The sequence below is a fragment of the Plecotus auritus genome (genome assembly GCF_963455305.1).
Source record: "Plecotus auritus genome assembly, chromosome: 11".
In the NCBI taxonomy this organism is placed as follows: domain Eukaryota; kingdom Metazoa; phylum Chordata; class Mammalia; order Chiroptera; family Vespertilionidae; genus Plecotus; species Plecotus auritus.
In genome coordinates this window covers 27,339,401-27,363,193 of record NC_137777.1, presented here as the reverse complement: position 1 = coordinate 27,363,193, position 23,793 = coordinate 27,339,401, and the positions used below count along the sequence as shown (strand labels likewise).

The window sequence follows — 23,793 nt, the reverse complement described above, 5'->3', positions numbered from 1 at the left end:
TTAAATACAAATCTCATAAAAAAAACAACCTCACAAAAACATCTGGAATCATATTTAACCAAATATCTGGGCACCTTGGCCCAGCCAAGTTGACACACAAAATTAACTATCACAGTATGAATTTATGGAAGTCATTCATGCTGTTCACCATATATTTTTGGTTCTTTCCCTCAGGCACATGGTATAATTGCACTTTCCCATCCCCTTGAAGTTAGGTGTGTCCAACTGACTTAGCCAAAGAAATGTGAGCAGCAGTGACTTGTGCCACTCCAGGTCCAAGTTTTAAATGCCACTGTGAGGTTTGTCATGCTCTCTTTTCCTCTGTCAACATGACTGTGACCTTTGAAATGAAGGCTGCCCCATCCACCTGAGTCCTGGAAAGAGGACATAGTAGAGCAGCGTCCCCAGCCAACTCAGGATGCACATGTCATGAACCAGAACAAAATCGTTGTTGCTTTAAGGTTTGAGAATTGCTTATTACTGCAATGCAGTCAATTGGATCTGATCGCTTCAACATGCTCTGTAAAACCTGTATTTCAGTCATCTACATGTGGGGGTTCTGGGTCATGATGCAAAATGTATATTTTCCTATATGTTATAATTAAGAAATTTGATAGCCGGGGATATAGATTGCAGTTTTAAGTTATATATTACGTATCATTAAAAAGATTAGAACTGAAAGAGCCCTGAGAGATCGTCTAGTTCAATGCTCTTGCTTTAGAATTAAGATGCTGAGGCCGAAAGAGGTCAAGTAATTCATCTGAGGTCACAGTGTGAGGACTAGAATTCAAACACACATTAGACTTCAAGCCAATTCTTTACCATAAACCCCTGCTTTGGGGATGATCTTGTGAAAATAGCTTCAAAACTACAAAACCTCATAAAATGCAAGGTCATGGCATCAGCACAATCAATGCTCCATGAAGACAGTCTGTCTGTCTCGTTCCCTGCTGTGTCTCCAGGGTGCACATCACCAAGCACATAGCAGATGCACAGTAAAAATATCACTGAGTGAATAAATGAAAGTAATGTTTTCTACAGTCCCTACCTACTGACTGATGGGCACAAGGGTCCTGCAGGATCCACTGGCTAGACTAGGTTTGTGGAAAGTACCTCCTTTCTCCGCCGTGGCCCCATCTCTAAAATGAAAGATCTCCTAAGACAGCCTATTCTTGCCAAACAGTAAGGAGGTCTTCTGAGCACGTGTCCTTAGATGGGGATCTGAAAAGGACAAAGCAGGTCCTAGGTTCTAGGGTCAACCATGGGGACCAAGATCCAGCATGAAGAACCCCTTTCAGGTCAAACTAACTGAAAAGCAGGATCCAGAGCAAATTCACATTTCCCTGGGGCAGGTAATGACAGGTCTAGAGCTAGGGAGCGAGGAGGGCTGATTTCTTAGACAGGCAGCAAGAGGTTGCAGTTGTAGAAGAGCTGACCTGGGGCCCTCCTGCTGTGTGAGGTTGTGGGCTGCTGCCCAGGAACGGTGCTGCCTGGGTAATGATGTTTTGTGCTCTAGGTCACTCTGCCCTTGTTATTTCTTACATGTGGTGGTTGAATGAACTTGTAACAAGATTGCACACTCTTGGTCTGCTCTAAACCATGCTACCCATTACTGGTCTCTGCCTGGATACACATGACTAACAAAAACCATTCTGTTTGATTCCAACCTCTTTTTGGATGCTACCCAGAAAATAGCCTTTCCTAACTTTTCAGACAATCATAAATAACATTTCTCTTGTACGCAGAGTCTCATAGTTGCGTGGATTCTTGTGACTCTTGCTGACACCCCCTCAACGCCACCACTTTGGCTTTCCTGCATCCAACAGGTGGACCCTGTCTTTGTCCTCAGCTTCCTCGACCCCCCCCTCAATTTACTTTCCCCCCATGAGTCTATGGTACTGCTGCTGTGACGGGTCCCATGTCGACCTCCCTTTTCTAGCAGCATTGAAGCCCATGCTGATCATCTCCTGCCTATTCCTGTGTGCTTTCTTCGTCTGTCCCTTACTGTGTCCTCGGACAAAAACTAGTCCTCTGTCCATCTCTGCCAAAGATGACCTATAGGGTCTCCCAACAGTAAAGAAAGGATTTTCTGGACACCCCAGCAGAAAATGGGCCAAGACTTGAACAGCCATTCTCAAAGGAGAATATCCAAATGGCCAATAAACATTTGAAAATGTGCTCAGCTTCCTTGGCCTCCCTGGAAGTAGAAATTAAAATCACAATTTACTATCAACACATGTTCACTACAGTGGCCAAGGATGAACAAGATCAAGTGTTGGTCTGAATGCTCATGCACTGCAAGTGGCAATATAATTTGGACAATCACTTTGGAATGCTATTTGACGGTATCTACTAAAACTAAATTCATGCAGTTCCCTATAGTAATGAGTGGTTAAGCCCATCCGAAAACATATTCTAGAATGTTCACTGCAGTGCCATTCATAATGGCCTTAAACTGGAACTACCCATCAACCAGAATAGAAAAATAAATCGTGTTATATTTTCACAATGGAATACTATACAGGGATGGGAATGATTAAGTACAACCTCATGTAACAACATGAATAAACCTCACAAAATGTTGAGCAACAGAGACAGACAAAAGGGTAGATGCTATGCGATAGCATTTAGATAAAGTACTAAAAGACAAAGCAAATCTACGCTGACAGAAGTGATACTACTTCCCCTCCATGATGGGAAGAGAGCACGTGGGATATTTCTTGATTTGAGTGATGGTTATACAAGTGTGCTCCGTTTGTAAAAAAATACATGGAGCTGTGCAGTATGACCAGTGAGTGCACTTTTCTATGTTTATGTCATGTGCTATCAGGGGTCAGGTTATCTAGAAGCAGGTTCGGAAATGAGATTTGTAAGTTTTTTTAGGGTGGGTGCTCTCAGGGACATATTTGTGAGGGTCAAGGCATGATGGAGCAGAGAGAATAGGTGACTGGGAAGCAGTTGAAACAAAGGTGTCGGCCAATCCCACAGGGAGCTCTGGAGTTAGGCTGGCCCTTTAGAGACATCCCAGATTGGAGTGATAGTGTCAGGCACTTATATACCCAAACTGACCACATATTCTCTTTTGAGAAGGGTCTCCTCAAGACTATGTGTATGTTCTGTTAAGCAGATCGGTCCTTTGTTTAAAGACATGGACTGCTCCCAGGGAAGGCGGCATGACCTTGAATGAGGCAGGTTTCTTTCTCTCTCTCTCTCTTACCCTTTAATTAATTAATTAATTAATTATTTTTGTGAGAGCATTTAAATCCTACCCTTGCAGCAAATTTCAATTGTACAATACAGTGATACCAACTATAGTCACCAGGTCATATACTAGATCCTTAGATCTTATTCATCTTATAACTAAAAGTGCCCATGCTTTTATCAACCTCTTCCTATCTCTCCCACCCCAGTCTCTGGTAAACACTTTTCTATTTTCTGTTTCTATGAGTTCGACTTTTTTTTTTTCTTTTTCTTTTTTAGCTTCCACATAAGGGGGATACCAAGTAGCATCCATCTCTCTTTGGCTTACTCATTTAGCGTAATGCCTGCCAGTTTCATCTATCTTGTGGCAAGTGGCAGAATTTCTTCTTTAAAGGCTGAATGGTTTGCCATTTTAGGTATATACCACAGTTCCTTGATCCATTCATTTGCTGACAGACACCTGGTTGTTTGCATACTTCGGCTACTGTGAATGATGCCAGGCAGCTCTGTAGCAGAGGGCTTGTGCTGGGGAGGGGCTCAGCTGAGAGCTATGGGCCACCAGCACTCCCAGCAGCCACCACATACAGTACTTGAATTAAAAGTTAAGAAAGTAATATTCTGTCTCGAGAAAGAAAAGAAAACATTTGAAAGAACAAATGAACAAAATGAGATGGGCAATATGAAATGACTTTATCAACCCCCAGTAATCTGTTTCCTGGCCCTGAGCTCTGGGCCAAGGTGGGCTACGACATAGCTCATTAGCTACTTATCCTGAACCAGATGTTAATGTTTGCTTATTCACTGACCTTTTAGGCCCACGAAGAATTTCCTGTGACTTTCAGGATTTTCAGCCCAGCAAGAGGGAATGTACCTATTAATAGCCCATTGTGGAATCTCCCATTTATAATGTGGAGCTCCAAGGAGGAATGCTTATAGCTTCTTCAGCGTTTTCAGCCCCGCTGGCTGCTTCCAGGGGCATCCCCTCCCCGCTGCGCAGTGCAGGGGCCAGGAGCACCCTATCTGCTCCAACAGGGCCTGGGCTGAGCTGGTGGGTTATTTGTTAGAGTTGCGGCTGCCGTTTTCTGAAAGGTGCAGATGACTTTGAGGTTAGCGAGTGCTCTGCAGTAAACACTGTGAAATTGCATTCTGCTGCCCGCAGTCTCCCCTGCCCCCTCTCCCCCCCCCACCCCCCCCACAGCACTGCTGGGCTGAGTGGCTTCTTTGTGTGGGAGCCCACAGTCACCCAGTCAGCTCTCCACACTTTTATCCACTCCTTTCTCTCCTGGGGATGGGCTGTGCTGGGGACAAAGCAGGCTGCTCGTTGGCTTTCACTCCAAGAGTTCCTCTGCAATGTGGAGAGGGTCATCCCAGGGCGGCAGAAGGTAGCGTCTCTCTCTTTCAAGTTTCATCATATCGGTCGTGCTTTCTAACAATGGGGCTGAAACAGCAGCAGAAGCGGCAGAACTGGGAGCTTGGCCAAGCTGGGAAGGAAGGGAAGTCCACCTCTAGCATCCTCTCTGGCAGCCCTTTTCTATGGAGTCTTCACTTTCCTTTCTGTTCTCTAAGTCCCCATTTCACACTTGAGGTGTCCAGTGCCTTTATTTCTCTGCCAATGGCTTTTTGGGGGTAAGTTCACTTATTTGTGAGGCGCTAGAAGCTCACAGGAACTTCAAGTTCCCGGGCTTCCCATGTCTCTACTGGACTATTAGACACTACACTATAAAGGGATAGAGCCCTTGATGTGGGGTTGAGGGGGACAAGAAGAGATAAATCAAAGCACTTACATACTTACACTGAGTGGCCAGATTATTATGATCTCTAAATATATATATATATATATATATATATATATATTAGAGGTCCGGTGCATGAATTCGTGCATGGGTGGGGTCCGCCAGCCTGGCCAGGGGGAGGGGACATGGGCGGTTGGCCGGCCTGCCTGCTGGTTGAACTCCTGGTCAAGGGGACAATTTGCATATTAGCCTTTTATTATAGAGGATATACACTGAGTGGCGGCCAGATTATTATGCATTCAGAGATCATAATAATCTGGCCACTCAGTGTGTATGCATAGCCTATGGTTATGGGCAATAGGGTAGTGAAGACCTGAAAGGGTGGGGGGGAGGTAGGGAATGGATAGAAGAAGGGAAGGGGGGGAATGGGAGATATCTGTAATACTATCAACAACAACAACAAAAAAAGTAAGACTATAGGGATGGAGCAATCCAGTTTGTTAAAGTGGATTGCAAAGGGTTTCCAGAGTTGCAGAGTTCATGGTTTAACCCACTTTCCAGCATCTGACAGCTGTGTTTTATGCTCCCATACTGTCCGTGGACTTGGCAGCAGGCACTCTATAAAAGGCCGTCACCGTGGATATGTATGGTTTTGTGTTCCAGAATAGCTCTTCTCTTTGGGAAAATGCTGCTTTACACTATTGGGACTGTTGATTCATAGTGTTTCTATGTCTTCAACACAGGAAAGGGCACATGACCCAAGGTGAACCAATGATAGGGCTCATTACTTGTTCACAAAGATCGGTTCAGGGATGGTCATGTGACATAGGCCAGACTACTTGGAATTCTAGGGCAGAAAAGTTCACTAGAGCAGATGGAAGAGTGTCCTTTCCTCTCTAATTATTAAGCTGTAAGAACTTGAGCCTGAATCTTCCAGCAGCTGTGTCCCTTCCCTGGTACATAAGCTTATGGGAAGGAAGCCCACTCAAGAGAAGGAGAACGCGGAGAAAATTCATCCTGATTTCCTAACTCTGGGATAAGCAGACATCCCAGTTTGCCTAAGGCCATCTCAGATTACACCTGCTGCCCCAGCTTCATCATTTACAGCTCCCCCTTTCCATCTCAGAAGTGTTTCAGGTGGATGATAAGTTGTATAATTACTATTCCTATTGCATGTAGTCCAATAGAACAACAAAGTCTTCTTTCCCCCCTAAAGTTAGTTCAAGCTGGTTTTGTCACTTGCAACCAAAAAATCACTCTGAATTCTCCATCACTCTCTTCTAAATTAATCATGAAATCTTTCCACAGTACAACTCCTAAGTCTGATTACTTCCTCTTGCTTGAACTCTCTGGCAGAAACCTGATTCTATTTCTGGTTCTTGGTTTCCACTTGCTCCCAAGGTGGAATTGACACCTTGGGCTCTTCCAGGATTACCCAACCACCTTGTCCTGATCTAGACCCCTTACTCCACACTTCACCAAAGGTCAGCATAGCTGACAGAGTTCATCAGCAAGGCGCTGGGACCAAGTTTAGAGAAGAAAGGAGCCAGGGTAGACCTGAGAGACAACCTGGGTTAATGAACTTCAACTATTTGTTTGTTTTGTGTGTTTTTTCTATCCTTGCATCATTCTGCTAAAAATTAAAAGTCCTGGAAGAGAGTTTTGATTTAACTTGGGTTTGGTAATGATTTAACTCCCATTCTTTCACTAGGAGAGACTAGGGCACCATGATACATATAACTGCACAAAATTAGATAGATACATGTTGTGGAAATGACTGGTGCTGATAATTATTCATTTCATTTTTTGTGCATTTCACGTTTGACAGGGGTACTACCCAAGTTAGGATATTAAAATAGAACCCTAATACTATCTCTAACTCACATGTTTGAAGATAAATCATTCTGTCACAGAGTTATATGCTGGGGATTATGGAGTATACCAAGCAGAGTCAACTAGGGTCTTCAACATTAAGACAAAACAACTGTATACTAGTACATAGAGTTAATAAGAAGTAGACCATTATAAGGGCATACAGAGAAGTTGTCATGAATGCTGTGACTTAATTTAGCCAGGGATGATTCACAACATGTCACCTCGCTGATGCAGAGTAGAAGGATGTTCTGAATGACATTACTCCTGACAAAACGTCTTGTGCTCTCTTTCTGGCTTTAGTTTTGCCTCTAATGCATTTCTTGCCTGTGCAGATTATGACTTTTGGCTCCATCTCTATCAGATCCTACAAGAGCAATGTATCTTTCTGTTGCCTAGGTGCTGATCTCAGGCTCTATTTTCTGTTGGTCATCCTCCATGGACTCACCAGAAGATACAGCGTCTCCATGTGAATTACCCCCTGCTCTGTCAGTTACACAGCTTCACACCCACACTCATGTTTATATTTGCCCATCTATCCCAGCCAGCATTCCTGAGATAGAGGCCAACCTTCAGTAACTGCTGGACGAGGCTGCTCGGAGCTGATAAGAAGAAATAACAGATTTTAAGTCAAAATGGGGAAGGAAAGAGAGAGGGAAAGTCAGTTGGTGGTTAAAAGAACAAAAGGCAAGGAAGATCAAAGGGAAATAACATTGCACTCTAACTCCCAATCACAATGTTTTTGTTTCTTTTTAGAAAGAGAGGAAGGGAGAGGGAGAAGGGAGAGAGAGATAGAAACATCTAGGAGAAACATCGATCTGCTGCCTCCTGCACGGGTCCCCCCACCGGGGATCAAGCCACAACCCCATCATGTGCCCTAACTGGGAATCCTACCAGCGACCTCTTGGTGCATGGGACAACACTCAGCCACTGAACCACACCAGCCGAGCTCAGCATACATTTTTTTAAAGAAGGAAGTTCTACTTGAACTTAGTCTAGACTCCAGACACTAACTGTAAAGAAACATTTCACCAACAAAGGAGAGAATTGACTGAGAAGCTGTGTGAGCATTATTTTTATATTTGCAGTATAATTCCCTTTGGGGTGGCAGGGGTCAGGAGTGGGGAGACTCCAGCAGGCACATGAGAGGCACTTTGTTCTTCATGCAAGGGATGGTCTCCGCCCTGACAGAGCCTTCCCATTTTCTGACCCCACCAGACTTGCCAGGCACACCAATGCATGCTTTGTTTCTGGACTTGCTTTCTGTCATATTAAGAGGTTGACAACATCCAAAGGCGTGTACAATGCCATTGATGTGAACAGAGCCACTTCCAAGGAGTAAGAAGAGGGTACTTCAGCTTGTGCCTGAACATGGCTGAAGGGGGGCTGTGCTTTCTGCTCCTGCTTCACACAGCTGGGAGCTGAAGTCAGGAAGGCCTCTAACAATTATGTGCATTGTGTCAAGCAACTGTAAGAATGTGTAGCCATTGACTTTCTCTTGTTCTGGGCACTAATAATCTTGGATTGTTAACAGCCACTTTCTCTCCTGAGAAAGCTCTGCCATGCTCAGCAGTTCAGCTAGAATGTTGAGCTAGACCTGAAAGCCAGATAACATATTCACATTTCTAAGTGAAAACTTGAACACACCCTTCTTGACTTCTGATTCGTGTAAGAGAAGCACTACACATGGCAAGATGAAGAATTTGTCAGGAATTAAAATATACCAGCGACTCTCATCCTACATTCAGATGAAAGCTGCTTTTCCTGTGTGTGTGTGTGTGTGTGTGTGTGTGTGTGTGTGTGCGCGCGCACATGCATATGTGAGTGAAAAGTCCAGCTCTACCACAGAGCCCTGGCTTTATCACCTAGTTGTTCTGCATGATGGAGGTTGTAAGGGATGTAGGTCAAAAGTTAAGTGGGGCTGATGAAACATTATGAGATGTAAGGGGGACACATTAAAAATTTTTAATAAAAAAAAAGCAGGTGCTTACTTGCATTTGAGAGTGGTTACTGGGGATAATGTGCATAAAGTAAAGATTTAGTAATGTATATAAAACAGGTAGCATGTGTGTGGCCCATAAAGGGCATTTAGTAACTATCACAACTATCATTTCTAGAAGCCTGGAGTCCTGGAGATTTGCCTTGATTTCTTTTACGGTGGGTCCGTTTTCTTCTGAAAGAAGGAGGACCCTTTGCCTCTCAGTCCTTGCCGTAAGCCCACTTCTCTCTTAGCTCCAAGGAAGATGCCAGACTGAAGGTCTCCTGTGCTCCAGCAGATGTCAGTCTGGCCTTACTGCAGAATCTAGAGAAACCTCAGATCCACACAAGCTTGTTCCAAGGATTCCAGGAAGGGGGAGTGTCTTCCACAGGCCATCTAAGAAAGGAGGCAGGAAAAAAGTCATCAGCAAGGCTGCTATTCTAGGCTCACTGCCATTTCAGTAAAGTGCATTGTAAAATTGGAGGGATTTGTACAAACATACTTCTATATAACAAACATTCATTGGGAGGTTATTGTGAGCTGGGTGCCTTGTTAGATCCTGGAGATACAGAATTCGCTGAGGTAGTTCTTATCCTCTAGAGTTCCCAGACTTGCAAGTTTACATTTTGGCTGACCACCTGTAGTGATGAACACTTGATATAGCAATAAGAAGCATCCATATTATGTGTTGAATGAATGAAATGAAATGAAATGCATGAAAGTAAAGGTGTCTGGGTGTTTGCTTGCAGAAAGTATCTCAGAAGGAAGCTGGGGAAATAGGCATTGCGTCCCCAGTTTGGGAGCAAGAGAAACCCTAGGGATGAACCAAATGATAGGTAGGGATGTTGAGAAAGAGGAAAGCAAGGGAAACCCCTGATGTCTGGGGATGTAATGGCAGCCACCAGGGAAGAGGAATGTCTCCTGGGTGTGGTCTCCCACAGCAACAAGAAAGTGATTCTCAGCCACCACCTACCTGCATGTGTGACCTTGTGCTCCTGGGCAAACTGGGTGGCCATGAAAGGCACCACTAGTAGTCAGAGCTACTGGGTTCCAATTCTGGCCCCATCACTTGGCTCCGTATGTGACCTTGTGCCACCAACTTAACCTCCCTAGAGAGCTGAGTTCCTTGCCTATAAAATGAGGGTTTTACTGGAGCCTACCTCATGCAACTGAGGATGAAATGAGATCATCCATAGAAAACATTTGTTAGCAGAGCTGGCCAATATTTAGACTGCAATCAATAGGAGCTATTATTATTATTAGTTTTTCTAAGATTCTTTCTCAATCCATAAAATGACGAAGTGAACCAGCAAATGTACATGGTCTCTCACAGCTGAAAAAAAAAAGGCTCTGATTTCATGCTTCTGTTTCCATTTCTGTACTAAGATGGGAGTGTGTGGAGTCTGGGTGAGCCAGTTCTCAGAGGAAGCAGGAAAGCAAAGAAGGTGGACTTAAGTGTGTAGAGAAATCAATGAGAGGGTTATCATGGTTGGTGATGAGAAACAATGTGTACTTTAAAAATAAGAGGGTGTACTACCTCCTCCCATTCCATGCCAAGCAAGGAAAGCCCCAGATACAGTTTTTCCCACTGATGTAGCTCAGCCTGACTGAACGAAAACCTGAAAAAAGAGTGGTTCTTTATCTAACAGATGGGCTTGTCAGACGTTCATGGATTCCAATCTTCCTTAGAGCTCACAGCACCGTTTCCCTCCCTTTTTGCTGATAAACACCAGACCTGGCAATCTCCCTGCTTTGTAATTAACTAACCTTCACATTCCCATGTCACATGGTCCCTGCTGCACTTCTTCACCTTTCCCAGTGGCAGGAACAGCCAGATGCTTTAAAATCTGGGCTCAGCGCATAGTTTTGGCTACACTGACATACTAGTACACATTTTCAAAGTGGGGGTAACAGAACAAACGTCCTTCCTTTCTCCTCTTCCCTGTCTTACCAGCCCACGTCCCACCCCCTCCATTGGACCTGGAAAAGTGTCACGAGCCACCTTCATAAAGTTGCTATTCTGAGTCATCCTTTGTGGGCCAAAGCATTTCAGACTTCAGGAAGAAACAAGTTTAATAGTTAACCCCAAGGAGCAAAGGGCATTTAGAACAAGATCCAGAGTCCCGGGAGGCGAAGAGAGAAAAGTCACATAGGCAGAGAGATAGGCAAAATGAGAGTCACCAAGTCCCAGATGTAAGAACAGGAGACACCTCGGCCAAGTTCTTTACAGAGCGCTCTTTCTCCTTGCTCAGTACGTTCATCAGACGCACAAGGCAAGCAGCAGCCTGTGCCCCCACTCTCTGCCTGTGCTAACAGAAGCACAGGGTGGTGGTTTTGCTGACGTAACTCCAGCATGAATCTCCTAAACCTCTACACTTAGGAAGCTTCCCACAAAAGACAAATGGAATGATGTCTCAATTAAAGTGTGCTCAGGAAAGAGACCCCTTTATAATCAAGACTAAGTTTCCAGTATGCCTGAGAACTATGGTTTGCCATGGGAGAGAAAGCACAACAACTGATTTATTGCTTTCTTAACAGGCTGCAAAACTGCTGGGGGAGCCTGATCAGATAGTAAGCATGCTATTTTACAGTTTTTTGAAATTATTTCCTATGAAATCTTGAGTTTAAAGATTGTGTTTGGCCCTAACCGGTTTGGCTCAGTGGATAGAGCGTTGGCCTGTGGACTCAAGGGTCCCGGGTTCGATTCCGGTCCGGGGCATGTGCCTTAGTTGCGGGTACATCCCCAGTGGGGAGTGTGCAGGAGGCAGCTGATCGATGTTTCTCTCTCATTGATGTTTCTGACTCTCTGTCCCTCTCCCTTCCTCTGCAAAAAATCAATAAAATATATATATTTTTTTAAAAGATTCTGTTTGGTAAATTATTTATGTGTAACTTTCAGTTTCAAAAGCTAGGTAGCTAATAACATAAGGATCCAATGCAAAATTATTTTTGCTCTCTCTCAATTTACAGCCACAAATCCAGAGCTGTATTTCTGACCAACCTGTGAATCTCCTTGCTCCTCAGTACTCAAAAAATACAGCAAAAGTGACAGCATGGGTGATTTCTTTTAATGTACATAATAAAACATAGAGTGGATCATATATATTTTTTCTAACCCTTAGATAATCTAGTCTATGACTTTTCTTTCAATTACAGTTTATGTTCAATATTATTCTGTATTAATTTCAGGTGTACAGTATAATGGTTAGAGAATCATATACTTTACAAAGTGGTCCCCTTGATATTTTAGATACTCACCTGGCTCCATACATATTTATTACAATGTTAATGACTATCTCCCCTGTGTTGTACTTTACATCCCTGTGACTATTCTGTAAGTACCAGTTTCTACTTCTTAATCCCTTCACCCTTTTCCCTCAGCCCTCAACCCTTCTCTCCTCTGGCAACCAACAGTCTGCTCTCTATATCTATGAGTCTGTTTCTATTTTGTTCATTTTGTCCTTTTAAATTCCACATATATGTGAAATCATATGGTATTTGTCTTTCACTGTCTGACTTATTTCACTTAGCAAAGTAAGTCCATCTAGGTCCATCCCTGCTGTCACAAAAGGTAAGAGTTCATTCTTTTTTTGTGGTCAAGTAGCATTTCATTTTATGTAAGGGTTGCTTCCACATCTTGAATATTGTAAATAATGCTGCAATGAACATGGGGGATGCATATATTCTTTCGAATTAGTGTTTTGGGTTTCTTCAGATATATGTAGTCTATCATAACTAAAACAACAAAAGTGTATATTGTTGGTGATGAAGATATGTAGAAACAATACATAGAGGCAATCTTATGGATTAGTGTGGGTCTACAAAATGACAGAATTTTGCATGGTATGGTAGTAATAATAAGAGTTTTTAATAGTAATTTTTTTAAATATATTTTATTGATATTTCACAGAGAGGAAGGGAGAGGGATAGAGAGCTAGAAACATCGATGAGAGAGAAACATCCATCAGCTGCCTCCTGCACACCCCCCACTGGGGATGTGCCCGCAACCAAGGTACATGCCCTTGACCGGAATCGAACCCGGGACCTTTCAGTCCGCAGGCCGACGCTCTATCCACTGAGCCAAACTGGTTTCGGCTTAATAGTAATTTTTGAAGCACTTATGTAGCAGGCACCGTATTGACCTTTAAATATATAAACTCATTAATCTTCATATTAGCTGTGTAGGAGTGTTATACCATTTAAAAAAAGAGGAAACCGAGGCACAGAAAGACATCCTGAAATAAAGCATCAGACTGGATATTTCTGGGACCCGAGTTCCAGTCCTGGGTATACATTGGTTGGAGTGAGTTTGGGGGCAACTAAGAACTTCCCCAGAGTGCTTTTTTTTTTTTTTTTTCTGTTTAGTGGGAAAAAAAAAAAAAACCCACAAAAACAAAAACAAGAGAAACATCTAATTATTGATTATTTACTAGGGTCAAGGATAAACCTTTTACATGCATTATCTCATTTTACAGATAAGAAAACTGATGTTTAGAGAGGTTCAGTAACAACTGGATGTACTTCTAAGTGCTGGAGCTGGGATCTGAATCCAGGTTGGTATGTCTCCAGAGGCCATGCTCTTAACCCCTATGACGTGTCCTGCCTCAGTCCCTTTAAACTTGCTGTTTCCTGTTTATATCTCTCCTTTTAGGTTTCTCTAAGGATGGCTCAACTCCTAACAGGTTTGCGGAGAGCTGTTGCTCAGGGCTGTTGCACTGCTTAACTTCAGGGGGGCACTGTTTACACAGAATGTAATGGGAATGGTTCCTCCTAGGAACTGAGTAATGTGACAACTCCATTTTCTATCATCCCATCTGGTTTCATTTTTACTTCTTAGCACTCACCCCTAGTTTTATTTATATAACTTATTAGGTCAGAGACCTGTCTTATTTCCTGCTGTTTGCCAAAGACTCAGTGACAGGCCCATAGTAGGTGCTTAATAAATTATTTTTGGATGCTCTTGAATATGTTATACTGACTTCCAAGAATCCTTTCCTCATTGGAATCACGAAGTTGTTGTAGGACAGAGTTTCAAAACATCCTTGCCATCATGAAGGCATTGATGTAGTAAGTTTGGGTCAAAAATTACTTCTTACATTTTTTTGTGCTTTAAGTTTTATGAGCTTTGCAGCAAATTAGGACTCGCAGTGTTATTGACCAAATAGGCATTTATTTGACAAAAATTAAGACATCTCAGAATGTGTTGGAAAAGATACTGATCAACATATGTCACTTTTATATTTTGGATGAGAGTAGGTTCAACCACTTTGGAAACTAGTCCATTGTGACCTTGTAAAGTTAGCATTCTCATTTCCCATAATGCAGTAGTTTCTCCCCTAGGTGGATTCCTATGAGAAATGCCTCCACTTGTTCCCAGGAGATGGTGCAAGATTGTTCATAGTAACCTCATTTATGTCAACAACAACAATGGAAATAACTCAAATGTCTAATTACAAGAAAAAAAGACATATAATGTGTGTTCTATAAATTTTTGAAGCCTTGAAAAATGAATTAATTATAACTATACACAAAAACCTAAAAGAATCTCAGTAATATAATTCTGAATTAAAACAAACAAGTCCCAGGAGATTATATAAAAATTGATGCTCTAAATTTTAAGAATGTTTATTTAAAAAACCCTAAAGTATTAAGAACAAAAAGAAGAGAATAGCAAACTCAACATTCACCACTGTGGCTACCTTGAGTAAGGGAAAGTGGGGGAAGATTGGAAAGGAGAATACAGTTAAATGTAAGTTGTCAGTGTTCTGTGTCTGACATTAAACCACCTGCTTCAACACCATTATTTCATATTCCTCCCTCTGCGCAGAGAGAATTATAGGAAGTAGACCCAAAGATGATTCTTACAAGATAAGCTGGACCCAGGGTCATGTCCACTCAGTTTTGTATTCCCAAGGTCTGTGTGCAGTGTCCAGCAAAACACAGATCCTCAGTGAGGTTTCTTGAATGAACAAATAAGTGAATAAATATGAGAAAAATGTAAAGTCCTTTTGGTTAATATTACATGTGGTCCAAGAAAACACTCACCCCACACTGAATTATGTGACTGATTTTCTAATTCATTGAAAGTAAAAATACTGACATTCTCTCAGAGTAGCAAAAAACCATATAGCATTTCCCTTATAGACTATTTCACAACATTCATAAATACTAGGATGTGTAGGGACAAAATGATTTCAACTCAAATACAGTACAGAAAAAGCTTTTTAATGCACTTTTTCCCCCTCAGGCAAAAGAACTTCAGAAAATATCCATCATTAAGTAGTTTTATGAATGGCACTTTTGGCTACATTAGAGAACTGGAGATGAGTCCCATGTGTCCTTTCCTGATAGGTTAGTAGTATGTTAGCTTTATAATGCAACCCTTTCTTAGAATAAAAAATAGCTAATTTGTTCTAAAAGACAGGAAAAGTGAAATCCTAAAGTCACTGTTTTTAAAAATTAACATTTATTTCATGCTATACTAGCTATTTTCACCTTATAATTTTAAGTGTTATAATTTTTAATAAAGGGAGAACATAAATTTCATTCTAATTTAAAAATAAGCATATATATTAAGTACATATATTAATGCATTTGACAATATCATAAGCTAACTTTGATAATGATCTTCATTTTGGTACACTGCAGATTTGTCCTGTTGATACTGAACTGAAGAAAAACATATTATTCCGTAAATTCTGCCTTAACTGAGTAAAACCATGGTCAATGATATCAATAGACTAACCGATCAGCAAAATTGAAAAGAGTTATTCTGGTCATTTATGAATAAAATGAAATGGGATTAATATTCAATAGGAGAGAAAGTTCACATCATCCATTTAAAATAGGTCCTGAAAGTAGATTATTTTCAGAGCATATTTGAAAGGAATGAGTATCTGAAAATGTGGGATTTTACTTTGAACTGAAAGCAATGATTTTTAAATTATTCATTGCTACTACTCCAACACATTCTCCTTTAAGATAGTGTGAAGTTGGTCACATCTAATCTACTCAGACATGGATATCTTCATGTTACCCATCATTTCTCAATTAGTCCCCTAATCAATTTATATAATTATTTAACAGAGGTTAATAATAAAACATCAGACAACAGAATCAATCCAAAAGGCAATCGCATTTTTCTCTCTACAACATAATTAACAAACATATCAAAAGTGTTTTTTCTGGCAACGAAGAAAGCCATTTTTGCAATACACTGCTACACACACACACACACACGCTAAAATAAAAGTTCTTAGAAATACTGCTCACTGTTAATTGAGACTAATTCTTGGTGTTACATTTAAGGATGAAGTTTCTAAATGTTAAAGCAGTTCTACTGTCAACATACCACACAAAATACTTATTTCTTTAATGATATGATTTAACAACATGAGTCAATTAAAATGTAGACCCTTCACCTTCACAGGTACATGGCACCATTTGCATTTTATAAGTACCTCAAAGCTAAAAGCCTACACTGCAGAACACTAGACTAGAAAGGACATAGGATTGGGGGCGGGGGCAGGAGACCAGTATTTGGCCCAGGCTCTGTACCCAACAAGCCTCGTGATTTTGGACATGCCACCTGACAATTCCACACTTATTTCCTCATCAACAGGACAGGAAGACTAAACTGTGCTTTCCATGGCTCCGTGTAGCACTATCATTTCAGCATTTTCTGACCTTGAAGTTTTCATTAGGCACTGGGCTTGATTTGCAACTTAATCTTATACTTCTACCCAGTAGTTGGTCAGTAAGTTGCATCTGGATAGCTGAAGTCTTTCAACAACTAAGCAACTTCTTGGTCCTTTATTCAAAAAATAATGAATAAGTACCTACTCTTGGTGGAGAAAAAATGGCCACCAATTCTTTGCAACTCCTCCCATCAAAAAGTAGAGGCTATTCCCCTACCTCTTGATTCTGGGCTAGCTTTGTGACTTGCTTTGAACAACCAAATGCTATGCTGTGTGACTTCCGATCAAGTCCACTAATGGCCAGGCAGTTCCCATTCTCACCTGCTTTGATCTCATGTGGGGAAAGGACACATGAAGCAGAACTGAGGCACCCCAGCCAACTGCAAGACATATGCATGAAGTTTTCCAAGATCAGTCAGCCCCCCATCAACTCTTCACTGACCACAAATGTTTGTGTAAACCCAACCGGTACCACCTGGAGCAGTGGCTGAGCCATGTCAGCAGAACTCTGCCCAAAATGCTAACCCATAGATCATGAGCAAAGAAATAGTGCTATAAGGCATGTTTGGGGTGATTCGTTGGATAACATGGATAGCAATGGACACACTACTCTGTGTCAGGACTGGGCCAGGTGAAGGGAATACCTGGGTAACAAGACACAGTCCCTTTTCTGCAGAAGCTTAGAGTGTAGTTAGTGAGGCAGACACCTAATGGGACAATTTCAAATTAAATGCTGGAATTACAGGAGTTTGATGCATGAGGGTCCATGGGAATTTAGAGAAGGGGCTATAATCCCAGAACTAGGGAGCTGGCAAAGGTTTCTCAGAGGAGACAATAGCTAATGGGAGTCAATGAGAGAGAATTTTTTCAGGCAAAGAAGGATATTCCAGGGAAAAGAAACTGCAGGTGCAAAGGCTGGAGGGAGCTAGAAGACTCCCTAGAGGAGTGGGAGCATTCACTTTAATTACACCATGAGGATGACACAGGTGGGTTGGGGCAGGGGAGCTAAGGTGAAGTCCTCTTGGCCTTAAATAGACTTCTCTAGTATTTGGCCTTTAAACAGAGTGATGTGAGCCACTCTCTCCCTTCCTTCCTTCCTTCCTTCCTCCCTCCCTCCCTCCCTCCCTCCCTCCCTCCCTCCCTCCCTCCTTCCCTTTCTTCCTTCCTTCCTTCGTTCCTTCCTTCACATTGGTATTCATATGGCCAAATACATCAATGACACTCCAAATAAAATAAATGTCACAGATGTGGAGTAAATAAAGCCAGACACTTCCTTCTCTGGTGCTTAGATTGGCCAAAGGGAAGTGATACTGTGCCAGGGCCAACACGAGGGGCATTAGGACGTGTACAAGTAGCAGGCAAGAAAAAGATGCCAATTCCCAAAAGGCAGTCCTTCTCCTGTCAATTAATGAATACCTTGGGACAGAAAGTATTTAAGACTCATCTTTTAACGATGTTATAAAAATGTTTTAAAGCCAAATGGAAAGGCCTCCTACTTACTAGTGGTGTGGCCTTGGGCATAAGACGAACCTCTTTATGAGTCAGTTTCCTCAGTTGTAAAATGGGGATAATGGTATTGACCTCACAGGTCAATAATTAGCAATGTATAATTTTAGCACTGCACCTGGTACAGAGTAAGCCTTCAACAGAAGGTCCCTACAGGGAGAAAGGCTGGGGGTGGTAACATGGGCTTTAACATTAAATAAACCTGTGTTTGAATCCAGGCTACTATCACTTAGCAGTTTTTGCAGCTGAATGAACTTGGAGACCATTTTTAAACTTGTTCATACTTAGTTTCCTCAACCACAAAGTAAGGATGATTAATATCAATCTGGCAGGGTTGTGATGAGGATGAAAAGAGATCATATTTGTTAAGAGCGATAGCACAGAGATTGGCATACAGTAGAAACGCACATAGGAGCATATGCATGGAGATGACAATAGTTCCCAAATGTAGATCGGCAGCATTAACGTTAGCCATTCTATCTTACTTCAAAATCCTATTCTCTAAAACTACAGATCAGAAAAGTTGGACTGCCAGAAACATATACATGTAGCATCGTTAAGATGGTATGTCAATTCTACCAGTACCAATACATTATGATACCCTATCACAAAATAATGGCTGAGGTACATCATTCATATTTTATTTTGTTAATACATAATAAGAAAGTAACCTCATCGTTCAGAATGCACTATATGAAATGAAGAATTCAGCATTATATGAAACGAAGAAGAATTCAGCATTCCCTGGCTCCTTAATTTGGCACGTTGAGGAATTTCCTCTATACACCGAGCCCCAAAATGCATTCTTTCCTACACCAAAAAAAAGAAACATGCATATATACAAACGAGCTGAAAAGTTACAACACGAGACTTGCTTTTGGTGAAAAATATTCCCGCCAAATAAGTAGCATGTCATGTCCTTAGAATACGTTATACTAGAAAGATAGTAAAGATTCAGGCCAGTAAGGCAATTTAGTTTCAAGTTTTGTCACATATGGGCCAAGTTCTAGAACACTTCACTTAAAAAAGGGACACCCTCAAAGTGAAATCTTGTCAGAGGTTTGATTCTGAAGTACATGTGTATATACAAACGTCTCTGTTTTGACATTCAGCACATTCAGCATTAATTCCAGAAAGCTGTTATAGCTGATAGAACAAATGATTTTGGCTCAGACAGAGAAAATGGAGCAAACAAGTAGTATCTCCCTATCTACGCACCCACATCATCACAGAGTTTTTGCTTTTTAACTAACGCTGTAGTTGAAAACATATGTTGAGCTAAAGTTGACACTAAAGGCCAGAAAAAAAAAAAAAGCCATTTTTTGATGGCTGTAAGCTCTTGAAAGTTTTAGATACTCCTTCAAAATGCTAATTAACAGATACTATTCCTTTGATTGTTGCTTTAATTTGGAGCTCAGTGAAATCTAGATTCTCTAATAAACAGTTCCATGTTCATTTTGGTGAGAATACAGTTTAAAGCCTATAAAAACTCCTCTATTGACTCCTACGAAGGAGATTTTAGGGAGTTGCTATTTGACTAGAGAAACATTTCAACAACTTTCTGCAAATTAAAATAAGAAACAGTGAATGAGAACTACAAACAGAAATCAAGTAAAGCAATTCTACCCATTAAGAAAATTCTGTCCCAAATATTTTCTATACTGACATAAGTTGCTGTTTTTAAGATGTATTACCCGGTTCTTCCACATTCAAAACAGTGTATGAAACTCAAATCAAGATGTATCTGTATGAAGAAAAGGTTTGTATGTCCAGAGCCATCCATGTGCATGGAAGTCTTGTCACTGCATTGTGTTGTGTTGTTTCGGCTTTGCTCATCCACAGCCACTCGAAGTGCCAGGAAGGCCACCCGCTCAGCACTCTAACTCCTCCATGACTTCCATGACAATGGTCCGTGGGCCGGTCAGAATCAGATTGCTCACAGTCCGGTAGTCCACATGCAGCACGTTGAGCCCATTGACAGAGACGACAAACTGACAGACCTGAAGGCAAGATCAAGAAAAAGCATCTATCATGGCTCCTGGTTTTCACAGACCTCTAACGAAGACATTGTATAGCTCTCCCAGGTCATGTCATTCTAATATTTATTTATTTTTTTTTTATTGATTTCAGAGAGGAAAGGAGAGGGAGAGAGAGATAGAAACATCAATGATGAGAGAGAATCATTGATCGGCTGCATCCTGCACGCCCCACACTGGGGATCGAGCCCACAACCCAGGCATGTGCCCTGACCAAGAATCAATTGGTGACCTCCTGGTTCATAGGTTGAAGCTCAACCACTGAGCCATACCAGCTGGGCAACATCATTCTTAAAATGCCCAACCATATCCAGCTGACAATTGCAATTCAATAATTTCTAAGCTACACTTTTTCTGGAAGGCAACATAATGGAAAAAGCATTTGTTGTAGCGTTTTACAAAACTGGATTTAAATCCTAACGCAGCAATCACTAGCATTAGCTATGGGTATTTACATTTCTGAGCTTTATTTTCCTCAACTCTAAAATAGGGATGATTAATAACAATAACAATAATACTGCAGTGCTTGAACCTATGATTTATCATCATCACAGTATTTATGGCTGTTATTATTCATTTGGACCCAATGTATAGGGAGACCCGTGGCCTGGTGTTCCCAGGACAGTCCTATTATTATTATTATTTAAATATTTTATTGATTTTTTTACAGAGAGGAAGGGAGAGTGATAGAGAGTTAGAAACATCGATGAGAGAAAAACATCGATCAGCTGCCTCCTGCACACCCCCTACTGGGGATGTGCCCGCAACTAAGGTACATGCCCTTGACGGGAATCAAACCTGAGACCCTTGAGTCCACAGGCCAACGCTTTATCCACTGAGCCAAACTGGTTAGGGCAGTCCTATTATTTTATACCTATAGTTCCTGCATAATTATTAGTGGTGCCTCCTTTGACTTGCCTAGGTGTCCCACTTGAGATACTAAATTCCACAAATTTTCCTATTTCCCATCCTTATGAGGCCAACAAAGGTCAGCTTTTATATTAAGTCAGTGTTAACTTACCCTGTGATAGGAGAGAGAATTACAATAAGAAAGTAAAAGGGCATCATTCAATATTGAGAGGTCACTGTGGATACACCATAGGGAGCCTGATACTGACCCACAGCCACTGCTTCAAATAGAACAACTTCTCCTGAACTTGGTGGTGGCATCAGGTACTGGATACCTTTCATTAGCTGACATGCATGAACAGATGGTATATCTGTTGTGCATCTGGAGATATTTTATAGGAGCAATTGGGTTATGTCACTCACATAGAACAATGGAGAGAACATAGATCTCCAGCTGTCAGTGATCAAAGCAAAACAGAATCAACTGGTACATGGTACTTACAGTAGGCTAACCAATACCTCACCCCCAAAGATGTCCATGTCCTAATCCCCAGAACCTGTATATATGTTAGTTTACATGGCAATGGGGAATTAAGGTTGCAGATGGTATTGGGTTCCTACTCAGCTGATTTTTTAACAGAAGGAAATTACCCTGGGTTATTCAGGTGGGCCCTATATCATCATAGGCAAGAAAGTCAAAGGCAGAAGTAGGAGAGGTGATGACAGAAGCGAAAGGCTGGAGTGACACAGGGAAGGGGCCAGGAGCCAAGGAGTGCAAGTGGCCTCTGCAAACTGAAAAGAGCAAGGAAATGGATTCTCCCCTCAGAACCTCTGTAAGGAATGCAGACCACCTGCTGACACCTTTCTCTTAGACTTCCTGACTCCAGAACTATAAGGTCATACATTTGGGTTAAGTCAACAAGTTAGTGTTAATTTGTTACTGCAGCCATAGGAAAACTAATAAATATTCCTGTTGAATGAACTAAATGAATAAATGTAATAAGCAAAAAAAAAAAAAAAAAAAAAAAAAAAAAAAAAAAAAAAAAGCACAATTAGGATTGAACATGAAGGATTTATTAATTCTTATAACTTATACCTTCACTTACTGGGTTGCTTTTTGTGTCACTTAAAAATCCCTCAGCAATATGTAAACTTAGATTTTTATTTCAAATTGTTTCCTTGAATGAGGCAAAAAAAAAAAAAAAAAAAAAAGGGAAAAAAGGAGCCATTTTATCATGCTTATTTTCAGGGTAGTATTTTTAGAACCAGGCTGTTAGGAAAGATGTCATCTCTCTCTGAGAGGTCTTAACAGCTGCTGTGGTTCCAACAGTTCCAATGTTCTGTTACTAAAGATGTGCAAAATGATCAAGAAATACAGGTAGGACTATGTAACATATTCAGTTATAATGGACTTTGATTTGGCCTCCACAGTACACTATGTTCTGCAAATAAACACAAATTACAAGTAACTACAGGGAGTGCACAGCCTAGGGAAAAAAATATTTTTCTTCTATATTAAAAAGCAAATACATGGAAACAAACAGGAACTGTGATGACCTCTGAGTAGACCTACCTACCTGAGGTACATATCACCTCTTACCTGGGCTCAGGAAACGTAGATGCCAGCCATAGGTGGCAATGGAAATTCAAATGAGATAAAGATGCTTTTTCCTGCTTTTTCATATTTGATTGCAATTTTCATTCCCCCAGTTCATGGACAAGAGATCAATCATGAGCTCATGTACCTTCTCTAAATTCAATCTACAAAAAGTGTAGTCCCTTAAATTCATAAAGAAGGTACACGGAGAACATCATCCTTAATGAAAAGGAAGAACAAAACCTTCATAAGGCATAGGTGAGTGAGGTCTCTGACCACAGTAGGTCGGGAAAGAGTTAACAGGAAGAGGGAGGCAGGACTCAGCACATTTCAGGGTGTGATCAGTTGGGATAAGTACCTAGGCTGAACTCCAGCCTTCCTCCTGATAAGGAGCCAAACCAACCCAATAACCTTGCCACTAATTCCTTCCCTGCACCAGTCCTGGCAGATGTCTGACAGCCCTCTGGATGGACTGAGTGCCCATGGGATTGTGCAATTGTGCATTGGTTTTTGTATGTTTGGAGACAGATCACAATTATTTAGTGTTTCATCCAAAGTGGGAGTGAGGATGGGGAGAAACACTACACCTACGATTGCACAAGTGTCTTTTCACTGCCATGGAAATCTGTCTTCACCAAGACACTTCCCTGAAATGTCTCTCTCTCTTTCTCTTCCCCCCTCCTCGATTGCTTCAGGCTTTCCATAAAAATAATAAAACATTTAACAAGACAGACCAAGAGAGAGAGAGTTTCAGAGACAGAAAGAGTCGTAAAAAAAAAAGAAAGACACAGCCCTAACTGGTTTGGCTCAGTGGATAGAGCATCGGCCTGTGGACTGAAAGGTCCCAGGTTCGATTCCAGTCAAGGGCATGTACCTTGGTTGTGGGCACATCCCCAGTAGGAGGTGTGCAGGAGGCAGCTGATGGAGTTTCTCTCTCATCGATGTTTCTAACTCTCTATCCCTCTCCCTTCCTCTCTGTAAGAAATCAATAAAATATATATAAAAAAAAAAAAAAGAAATACACAGATAGACACAGAAAATAATCAGGAAGATCTGAGTCCTGGTTAGCATAGGTATAGAAGCCTATCTAATAAATGATGCAGAAAGCAGACCAAGATGTCAAGTGCAAACTAATACATTCTTAATCCAACAGAATATTTGGATGTATTCTAGAGACCATCCTATCAAGCACCCACTAAAAGTAGAACTCGTCTTCAAATCCATGCAAAGCATACAGCCTATCTTACTTGAATGCTACTTATGACAAGAAATGTACCAATTAATGAGGAAGCTTTGGAGTGAGGGAGCAGTTGCATGTTAGAAG

General features: G+C 41.3%; 1 protein-coding gene across 2 annotated transcripts in view; it reads right to left on the bottom strand.

Moving 5' to 3' along the window:
• Positions 1 to 7,867: 7,867 nt before the first annotated feature.
• The window catches only part of DEPTOR (DEP domain containing MTOR interacting protein), a 148,463-nt gene continuing 132,537 nt past the window's right edge, over positions 7,868 to 23,793 (bottom strand). The window contains exon 9 of one of the 2 annotated variants that reach the window (XM_080647262.1): positions 7,868 to 9,180. In XM_080647262.1, the coding sequence (XP_080503388.1) occupies positions 9,109 to 9,180 (72 nt within the window). In that variant the 3' untranslated portion in view covers positions 7,868 to 9,108. Of the gene's footprint in view, positions 9,181 to 18,601; positions 19,988 to 23,793 lie in introns of those variants that run through there. The other variant, XM_080647261.1, reaches the window with a different exon arrangement.